General features: G+C 39.2%; 2 protein-coding genes across 2 annotated transcripts; both read right to left on the bottom strand.

Moving 5' to 3' along the window:
* LOC119740538 (perlucin-like protein) lies at positions 1-528 on the bottom strand. The gene has a single exon (XM_038215881.1). It carries the CDS (start codon positions 526-528, stop codon positions 1-3), a length of 528 nt encoding a protein of 175 aa, XP_038071809.1.
* A 637-nt stretch (positions 529-1,165) lies between these two features.
* LOC119740314 (perlucin-like protein) lies at positions 1,166-2,596 on the bottom strand. The gene has a single exon (XM_038215582.1). The coding sequence runs from the start codon at positions 2,064-2,066 to the stop codon at positions 1,530-1,532; it is 537 nt and encodes a 178-aa protein (XP_038071510.1). The 5' UTR covers positions 2,067-2,596; the 3' UTR covers positions 1,166-1,529.
* Positions 2,597-10,719: the final 8,123 nt, after the last annotated feature.

Below are 10,719 nucleotides of genomic sequence, written 5' to 3'. Positions count from 1 at the left end.
TTAGGGTTGAATGCGGCCATCAGGACCCAGGATGTAGCAGGACATGGCAGAGACTCTGCTGCTTGTCTCACATATGGTGTACATGTCATTAACATAGTATCTGTCATTCCACTTGGCTTTCTTATTAATTACTGCACAATCCTGGTAATTGAAGTTGTCTGGTTTTCCTTCTGCCCAGTTGGTATACTGCATTTTCTTGACACCTTCAGGATAACACACCCATGTGCCCTCCATGCTTGCATCATTACAGCCAAGCCAGGTGCTGGACATGCCTGAATTTCTCATTTCTTCAGCAATGAATTCATTCTCTTCCTCTGACTCAATGACCAACAGCATGCCACCAAGCCCTTGGCAGTATGTGTTTGCATTCTCCCAGTCTGTATGATTATCTGTGAACTTGTAGCAAGATGAGCAATGTTCTATCCAACCTAGTTTGCAAACAGCATTCACACCAGCATGACACAAGAACAAAATAAAGACAACAACGAGAGTTGTCTTTGGGTGTAGGAGTTCCAACAATACCCCCATCTTCAGTGTGGTTATCACAGCATGGTTCTGAACATCCTTCCACTATGGAACCAACTGCCGCAATCACACACTGTGCTCAACTGATATCTGGTTTGGAGCACGTCAGCTGCCTTACCAAGATTGGGAAATTTAATATCATCTGAGATAGACTTCCGTTTAACAACACTGGTAGGTAGAGTGACAATGGACTCAGTAGCGTTTTTGCATTAGGGAGATGACAGCGTGTCAAGATTTAGACAATCAAGACTTCTACCATCAACAATCACTCATCATTTCTGACTGACAGAATCAATTACACATCAGTTGCTGAGCCTGTCATAGTTTCAAGGTTCTCCTCAATTTATCAAGTCAATATTGCCTCCTGACTTGATGAGAGATGACATGATCCTGTTTTGCATCATAGCAGAGTTTGCTCAAGCAACAAAATATGGACTGTTTCAGTCAATTTCTTTGATAGAGTTTTATCAGTGCCTGAACTGTTGAGTGTGTTTATCCTTCGTCATCAGATACAAATCAATAGACTACCAAGAGACTCTGATGGCAGATAACATGTGATCAAACTCTGCATCAAACCGAACTTTGCTGAAGCAACATGCATCCACGCTGTTGAAGTTAGGTTTTTTTTGTTTTCTGACTTACGTAGCTTTCATTCTTGAGCAAAGTTCCTACTGAACTGTTCATTGCCCATATTATTACAACTCAATGTTCTTGTGTGTTTCAGTTTTGTCAAAATGTTATGAGCAAGAGCAGCCAAAATTACAGAATCCAGAATAAAGAGTTTTTTGTCCATTCAGTAAAACATGTATGAAGGATCATCCATTGTTTCTCCAGGGCAATGTATAATTCAAAGGAATGGCCATTGTGTAAAGTGTAGGAGAGAAGAGATATTTCCAAGTAAACTGTTGAAATTGATGTAAAACCAACAGAACCTGTACGTAGTTGTGAGTCAGTGTCTGGATACAGAAGGGATTGATGTATGTAGATGCAGGCTTGGTCCAGGTTTATGGTTGAATGCGGCCATCAGGACCCAGGATGTAGCAGGACATGGCAGAGACTCTGCTGCTTGTCTCACATATGGTGTTGATGTCATTCCCAGCATTGCAAGATCGGTCACCCCATGTGCCATTCCTGTCATTTTTAACACTTATTGCTGCACAATCCTGGTTGTTATAGTTGTTTGGCTGTCCTTGTACCCAGTTGGTATACTGCATTTTCTTGACACCTTCAGGATAACACACCCATGTGCCCTCCATGCTTATATCATTACAACCAAGCCAGGCCCTGGGCATGCCTGAATTTCTCATTTCTTCAGCAATGAATTCATTCTCTTCCTCTGACTCAATGACCAACAGCATGCCACCAAGCCCTTGGCAGTATGTGTTTGCATTCTCCCAGTCTGTGCGATTATCTGTGTACTTGTAGCAAGATGAGCCATGTTCTTTCCAACCTGGTTTGCAAACAGCATTTACACCAAGGCAGCCAATGATGACAGTTAAAATGGCTAGTTTGATGTTCTTTGGTTTAATTAAGGCCATCATATTCAGGCTGTGTGTCGTCAATGCTGTTAATATACAAGTGTCCTCATTCTACTGTCAACTGAATGGAATAAAGTCACTGTTCAGTATAACTCCAAACAGATCAGCTAAAGTATAAACACTACGAAGCAGTGCATCACATTCAATAACAAGGAGCAAGGACGCAGAAGAAGGCAGCAACTATCTCCTTGTTTCAAGATGGATCACACTCCTTAGGGATCTGAACAACAATCCTTGACAACAGCTTTAGAGGATGATAGCATGTCATGTGATCCAAAACGATGATGACAATTTAGCAGCCAAGTACTTTAAGAAACCACCAAGCAAACATGCTACAGTTGTACATGGTGTTGAAGACAGTCTGTGACACGACTGAATTCTAAGCAGTCAAATGATGAAATGAGGACAGCACCAATTTAGTCAATATGCACTGTGGGTAGGCAGCAAGCGATGGGGCTTCAAGGAATAAACAAGTCACCAATATACGCTGAAATCGATTGTAAAAATTAGGAATCCCACTGGAAAGTTAATTTCCTGTCTGCAACAATGGGGCCTATTAACGATTCAGTAGACCGAGATGGAAAACTGCCTCAGTGTTTGTGATAATAACTGAATAACGGTGATAATGGACCGGCTTCAAAGATCAAGCGCATAAATGGCCCCTGAACCAGCATTGATCCAGCCCCGTTCAGCCCCATGCAAGCCAGTGATTGGTCAAAATATAGTAACAGTCCTGCGGTAGCTTGTAACAATAGAGCACTGCACATGCGCTCAACCCCATCGCGTGAGACTCACGTGTGCGTATGCAACACAGTTGCTAGGGATGCGTGCGTGCGCGCGCGTAAGGAAGTTTTGAAACAACATCGTACAGCAGTGCAGTGTATATACTGAGGATGTTTACGATGAAAGCGTAGATCTACGATTTATTTTCTTTGAACACTTCACCAACCGACATATTTACCTTTCCTAAACCAAGCATCTTTGTAATTCCAGACACAAGGAATGTGTAAACGAGATTTCAGCTTCCTCCATCAGGTAAAGATATGATAACATTGTTGTAATTTGTTTCGCTACGGCTGCAGTTTAATTCTGTTGAGTTTACGTCGTTATAGCTGTTAAGCTAAAATATGGCCCATGAACATGAACACATAAAAGTCTGGAAATATCGCCGAAAGAAAGTCACAAAATTGGAGCATTTTAACTGTTTATTTCGTTAAAAAGGTATTTATTAATGGGAATAACAGTGTGAGGATCCGGTCTTCACTGCGTGATAATGACCGGGTGTGGGGGTGACCGCTGTTAAAGGACCTCGACTACATCTCGGTCCATTAACAGCAGTCACCCCAAAACCGGTCATTATCGCGCAGTGAAGACCGGCTCCTCACACTGTTATTCCCTTATTAGTAAGATATGAAAAGTGCCCTTGTGTCATCGATACCGGTACATATTGGCTGTTGGGGCAACTTTCATCACAGCTGCCATGCTGTAGCGGTAAAGAACCTTGCTACGGTCTTGATGCAATATTGAGGAAAAATGCCTCCAAGCATCTCAAAATTGCTCAATGAAGCCTTTTTCCCAATGTCTTTTACATGAATAAACAACAACACAAGGGAAAAACTGGTCGGACCGTCTTCTGACAACACAGATAGATGGAGTAAATTGCCTCGTAGTCTTGTAACAACATCATGAGATGATAAACTGTCTAATTGCATTTCAAGAAATATTGGCAGTGGGGACCGGAGGAAATTTCCTACAATGGCAACAAGGGTAAAAACGTAAATTACCAAGCTATATTCTTGCAAAACAGACAGATGGAGAATCTAGCTATTTTGTAAACAATATCACATGATAGAGACAAAACCTTTCTCTAAGTCTTCAATAATTTCTCGCAGTTAGTAAAGATGTTTTTCTTACTATGGCAACAATAAAAGAAGTAATCTTAAATGCTCTAATCAAACAATTCAAACTGATATTAAAGAAACCTTGCCTAGAGGTCTTGCCAAAAAAGAACAACTTTTTAAATTGCTACAGACTTTTGTTCACAAATCACATTTTAGCACAAGAGTCATGTAAACATGTACATAAACATATACTTCAAAATGTTTATGATAGCACATACATACATGTATGTATATGTGGTTTTTCTCCATTTTTTGTTGTGGGTTTGTTTGTGTGTCAGTCGTTTGTTTTCCTTTCTAACGTTCGGGCTGTTTGTCTGTCTTAAGGCCATCTGTAGATCTGTTGGGTTGCCACTGCCTTGTCAACTTGTTTGTGTCTGTATTTTGCTGGTAGGTTTTTTTTTATCATGTTGTCTGAAAGACTCAGAAGCATGTTATGAGCACAGCTATGGTGAGCATTACCTTCATGTGCACACATAAATATTCATGAAGTTGACCCTATGTCACAGTTCAACGAGACGAGAGGCTGTCTTGATGGTTGCAGACCAGTAAATCGGTCCCAAATTGCCTACATCGTCCAAATCACGATTTGCATGCCCTCAAAATCTTCAGTATTTGAGCATGCTGTGGGCCATGAACTTGAGGGTTTGTAAAAAATATGGGTGGAAGCCGTGCACAGGACTGTGAACTTGTAGTTCCGTTCAATTTGGATGAAATTGGGGCCCTTAAAGCGCTCTATTTTGCAATGGAGTGTAGGCATCATTTTTCAAAAAGGCGATGGGCTTCAGGACTATTTTCAGGGGTGATCATCTTCGGATAGAACTTTCTCCTAAAAGTCATCAGTTGACCCCCGAAAATTGAAAAGTAAATGAAAGACGATGAAATAAGCTTTCATTTGATGTGTGTCTCGAACACCTTGGAGAGTTGTGAGGATTTTCCTGAATTTCTGAAGTGGGAGCATTTACCATTGGGGTCTATGGAAGTTTATTTACTGGTCTGTAACCTGATGCGTTGGCTAGTACCACTGATCTCTATATAAAGACTGGATAGCTAATACAGAGCCGCACAATGTACGAATTTGATGCCATATTGGTGAGACCGGCTGGTGATCTACAAAGGACAAGTTGTCGTTTTTATAGACAGCATGATTTCTTTTGTAACGTCGCGGTTCACTTGACTTATATTTTGACCACCATCACTGACCAAGGTTAACTACAATTTGTCTAACGTCGTGGTTACTAAAATGCCGCAAATATATAACTTTTTCGGCGTTTTGAAATAATAATCATTACGGAAATGTGTCCCTTTTAGAACATCATAATATGTGTACGTGACCAAAATGCGCGTCAACTGTTGATACAACGCGCGCGTATTTACACGTAGAACGTTCGTATTATACGCGGCCATCTTCGTGAGACCGGGGGCGAATTGGTCAATATGCAAAGTCTACTGTGTGAATGTTGTATGCATATCCGCTATCCAGTCTTTATATAGAGATCAGTGGCTAGTACTTGTAAATGGATGTGAAATGTACGGATTAGGCTATTTGGCATGTGCATGGGCTATATCCAACCACAATAACGTTGATCTAGTTGAAACCTTTTTGATAGTGCTGCCAGGGAAAATATATCATCAGTCTTTTAATATCTCTTGGATTTAGTTGAAGTTCTTCATCTCAGGAATCATTCCTAAGCTTGATGGATTCCGTAGGATTTTACAAGCTTTCAATTGGTTACGTTGGATTCAGCACTTCAGCCTTGGACGATAGAATTCCATTTGAAGAATACCGCCATCATCCCTAACGGCACAATTATTATCAAGCACAGTTTGCAAGAAGTCATTTTTAAGCTCAATAAATTTTGTTGATTTATTTGATTTGATTTGAAACATTCAAAATTCAAGGACATTCAACATCTACATTTCACACTGAAATATATGAGCAATGCTCAACACACCAATTGATCCAGCAATCCCACAGATGGATAAAGAGGTCATACCGTAATGCTGTTTTCTGAAATTGTTTACAAGTTTTTAATTTTGTATAGTTCTTGAAATTGATAATCAGTACAGTATTCTCCACAGAAAGCTTTCACATTTGTGTAAAATCAGAGTTTAAAATGAGTTTAATGCTAGCTGAGCAACCAATTTTTACCAATGATGCGTTATGAGTAATTTTTCTGATAAATTAATTCTTGTATTGAGCAGCTTTGAGTTGTTAACATTTTTATATACACACACAATAAAAGCACAACACTTTTGTCACAAAGCAAGAAGAAAATATTTTAAATTCTCATTTTCAAAATTCCATGATTACATCTCGGAACAAAAATAATCCAGTGGAGTGATGAGTATTTGAATCAATTAACAGTTAATTTGTCATGTCTCATAGCAATGAAAAGTCACAATTATATTATATGTGAAAATGTTCATTAAAAGCTTAAAGGGAAGATACAACATTTGCAAACATCACAAAATGAAATGATCAAATTATCACAATTACCTTACTGGATTGTTAAGGAATGACAGTCTAAAGCATCCTGTAAATTCGTGGCTCCTGGTGTGCAGTTATTTTCAAGAAAAATGATATTTTTCATTAGTTATTCCGCGTTTTCTTTGCAATTGCTTACACACCTTTGATGGGGTACAAGCCTGCTAGACTGATTCTCTGACCTTACAATTTCCCAAAGTCTATAAATTGCTCCGTTTCATCTTAAATGGGGTCAGGAAACCAGACTACAAGAACATGGTTGGTTTTCTTGGTTTTTCCAGCATACTTCAAGCCCAAAACGTGAAACAAGTCATTTTAACAATATTTGCTATATAACTTATCCTCCAAATTCATTTATTTCTGAAAATTGCAGCAAAAGTAAATGTTGTACATGTACATTCCCTTTAAGTTTTGATGTAGCATCATACAGTATGTAATTTTCAAAAGTTGAATAGCTTTGTGCTTGTTCGTGGGATAAAAGTAGATCTTTTAGAACATTTATTCAGCATTTATTTTTATTCAATCCGATGCCTCTTTCTCAAGACATTGATAAAAAGTTTCTTGGTGCAGTTTCATGAATTTAAAACTGCCTCTTGCCACATGTACAGAATAAGATATTAACAGGGTGTTTTTAACAACTGCCTTCATCTTAAACCCTTTCAATCAAATTGGTGATTTCTAAACAATTTGAAGAACTTTAAGTCCAGCACTATTTTCATGTTTACTATTTTTGATTGTTTGATTACTGTTTGATTCTACAGCATTCTGGTAAAATACCGGGAAAAAAAGAAGAGATTTAATTCACATAAATCACACTGTGAACTGATGGCGGTACCTTTATACTATTACTGGCAGACAATACCTGCAACAACTCTCATTTTCATAATTAACTTTTGTTCATTTCAAAACAGGTACCAGAGTTATACATACGTAGTATATTGTTCATTAAATTAACTAACACCATACAGCATCACTGCTACATGTATACAAGTATGAAATAAACTTCAAACAAACTTCTTCACATTCTCTTAACAATACAAGCAATTTACATGCTGAAAACTTGTTATATTTTTAAAGCAAGCTCTTGTGGCTACAGAAACACCTGTTGGAGCTAAAGACATGCACTGCAGATGTGAAACAGTGCTTGCCTGATTTATGAAAAACCAGCTACTTTTAAATTTCATCTTGCTTCATTACACATTTAATCTACTGATATGTTGAAACTCATCACAATTTCAAATATACAGTACCTCAAACACCAACTAGTTCCAGACTAAAGTTTCACGTATCATGGCATGAGTAATTTACCACAAGACGTTTTAACAGTCCTATGCGTAAAGTTTCTCATCCAAGTTTCATGATCCAATAGATATTTGCTGAAATCTAAGTTTAAATCGCATATATTCAAATATTACTCAAACATCAGCCGGAAGAGACACTTTATACAGAACTTGTCTAAAGTCACTCAGCCTGAAAGATGTACATGTACACAATTCACAAGCCACAGTCCTATAGAGTCTGCATGCAAAGTTTACAATCTAGCATATTTGCTGAATTCTCCATTTTACACAATTTAAGAAATGGGTTAGACATTGTCAGCCATATAAGTCCACGTTGTGAAGTGATTTAAAGATGCCGGATAGTGACAATGACAAAGATGACAAGGTGTAGGGAATGGCAATCACAGAGATGAAGCTTGGCAGTCACCTTTTCCTGCTGATTAAAATCAAGACTCACCATTCACATGAAGCCTTTGTACTACCGTACATATGCAGATGTCTGTTAAAATGTTTATGGTGAAAATGCATGTTGTTCAGATGCAGGCTTGGGTGCGGTTTAGGGTTGAAGGAGGCCATCAGGACCCAGAATGTACATGTACGGTAGCAGGACATGACAGAGACTCTGCTGCACGTCTGATATGGTGAACGAGTCTTTCTTGCAATTTTTTGTCATTCCACTTGCCACACCGATTGATACCTCTACATATTGCTGCACAACCAGCATAGTTGTTTAGTTGTCTTTTTACCATCCTTCTTTGTGTGATGTTCAGATGCAGGCTTGGTCCAGTTTTATGGTTGAATGCGGCCATCAGGACCCAGAATGTAGCAGGACAAGGCAGAGACTCTGCCGCTTGTCTCACATATGGTGTACGAGTCTTTCTTGCAATCTTTGTCATTCCACTTGTGTTGCTTCTCATTATCTATTGTTGCACAGTCCTGCCCCTTCCAGTTGCTTGGTTGTCCCTCTGCCCAGTTGGCAAACTGCATTTTCTTGACACCATCAGGATAATTACACACCCATGTGCCCTCCATGCTTGCATCATTACAGCCAAGCCAGGCCCTGGGCATGCCTGAATTTCTCATTTCTTCAGCAATGAATTCATTCTCTTCCTCTGACTCAATGACCAACAGCATGCCACCAAGCCCTTGGCAGTATGTGTTTGCATTCTCCCAGTCTGTGCCATTATCTGTGTACTTGTAGCAAGATGAGCCATGTTCTTTCCAACCTGGTTTGCAAACGGCATTTACACCAAGGCAGCCAATGATGACAATTAAAATGGCTAGTTTGATGTTCTTTGGTTTAATTAAGGCCATCATATTCAGTTTATCATCAATGAAGTAAGTATACAAGTTTCTCAGTCAACTTCAACTTCCATTTAGTTGAAAGGAATAGTCACTGTTCAGCTCAAGACCATACACTGAATGTAGCAGTTCTCTTTATCCAGTAAAAAACACAAGATATGTAAGATGCAAGATGTATATAAAGACTGGTTTCTAGGAGCAAGGATGCAGGAAGATGCAGCAACCATCTTCTTGTCTCAAGATGGATCATGCTCCTAAGGGATCTGAACATCAGTCCTTGACAACAGCATCAGGGTGAAAGCCTGTGATGTGATCCAAAGCTTTTCAGTCAATGATGACAATTTAGCAGCCAAGTACTTTAAGAAACCACCAAGCAAACATGCTACAGTTGTACATGGTGTTGAAGACAGTCTGTGACATGACTGAATTCTAAGCAGTCAAATGATGAAATGAGGACAGCACCAATTTAGTTAATATGCACTGTGGGTAGGCAACAAGTGACCGGGCTTCAAGGAACAGTCATCAATATACACCCTGACGTGATGTAGTGCCATGATAATGATAATTATAATAAAAACAGGCGATAATTACAGCCTTGAGCGCCAATAACGGAGGATAAGTGCACTTTATAATTACACATTATTACTAATTACGCATTATTGGTGTTGAAGACAGTCTGTGGAGTACTGTGGCCTCGTGGTTAAGGGCACTGATTCGTGGTCTGCGGGTAAAGCTGCAGGTTGTGGGTTTGAAACCTGGCGGGGTCATGGTGCGTGTGCCCTTGGGCAAGGCACTTTGTCACTCATTGCTTCTCTCCACCCAGGAGTACATGTAAATGGGTACCTGTGAGGGCAGAGATGGTTATTGTGATTGAATTAGCTTCCTTGCGCCTAACAGGCTGCATCGAGCTGTATACTCCCCAGGGAGCTGAGATGGTATTTGGAATGTTTCATTGGCCCAATGAGCAGGGGTAATAATGATGTAGCGCCTTGAGCACCAGTCCTGGTGGATATGTGCGCTTTATAAATATCCACTATTATTATTATTATTAAGTTTATATTATTCTTCATTTAATATCCTGTCTGCAACAATAGAGGACCCATAAACGATTTCAGAAGACTGAGATGGCAAACTACCTCAGTGTATTGTGACAATAACTGAACGACGGTGAACATGCTGCCTCCCTCTGTTGTAACAATACCACTGGTAGATGAAAAAGTGCCCTATTGTCTTCAAGAAATATGGGCAGTTGGGGCAATTTTCCTTGTTATACTCTTACTGCCATACGAACAATACAGACCCTTTCTACGAAATTTTGTAAAAATATTGATGAAACTACCTCAAAGCATCTACATGTAAAAATTTGCTAAATTTGGCTCTTTTCTAACCTTTTCTTAACAATTATAGATGGCCAAAAATGGCCAGACACTCCCCTAAAAACACAGATAAATGAAGTAAATCTGCCTTGTTATCTTGTAACAACATTGTTGGATGCAGATGAAAACTAATTCACTATGTACAAGCAACCTATGGCAACAAGGATAAAGAGTTGTACACTGATAAGATATATCCTAGCAAAACAGATTGATGGAGAAAACCTTCCCTCTCAGTTTTTGAGAAAACCAACACAATGTAGATGAAAACTGCCTACCAATATACAATTAAAATGTTATTTAGGAAACTTTTCC

This window comes from Patiria miniata, unplaced genomic scaffold, assembly GCF_015706575.1.
Source record: "Patiria miniata isolate m_02_andy unplaced genomic scaffold, ASM1570657v1 HiC_scaffold_5, whole genome shotgun sequence".
Lineage (NCBI taxonomy): Eukaryota > Metazoa > Echinodermata > Asteroidea > Valvatida > Asterinidae > Patiria > Patiria miniata.
The sequence above is the reverse complement of the archived record's forward strand: the minus strand, read 5'-3'. Positions and strand labels throughout refer to the sequence as shown.

What these genes read in the sequence shown, in the direction of transcription:
- LOC119740538 (XM_038215881.1), bottom strand. Translation starts at nt 528, where the DNA reads ATGGGGGTATTGTTGGAACTCCTACACCCAAAGACAACTCTCGTTGTT.
- LOC119740314 (XM_038215582.1), bottom strand. Translation starts at nt 2,066, where the DNA reads ATGATGGCCTTAATTAAACCAAAGAACATCAAACTAGCCATTTTAACT.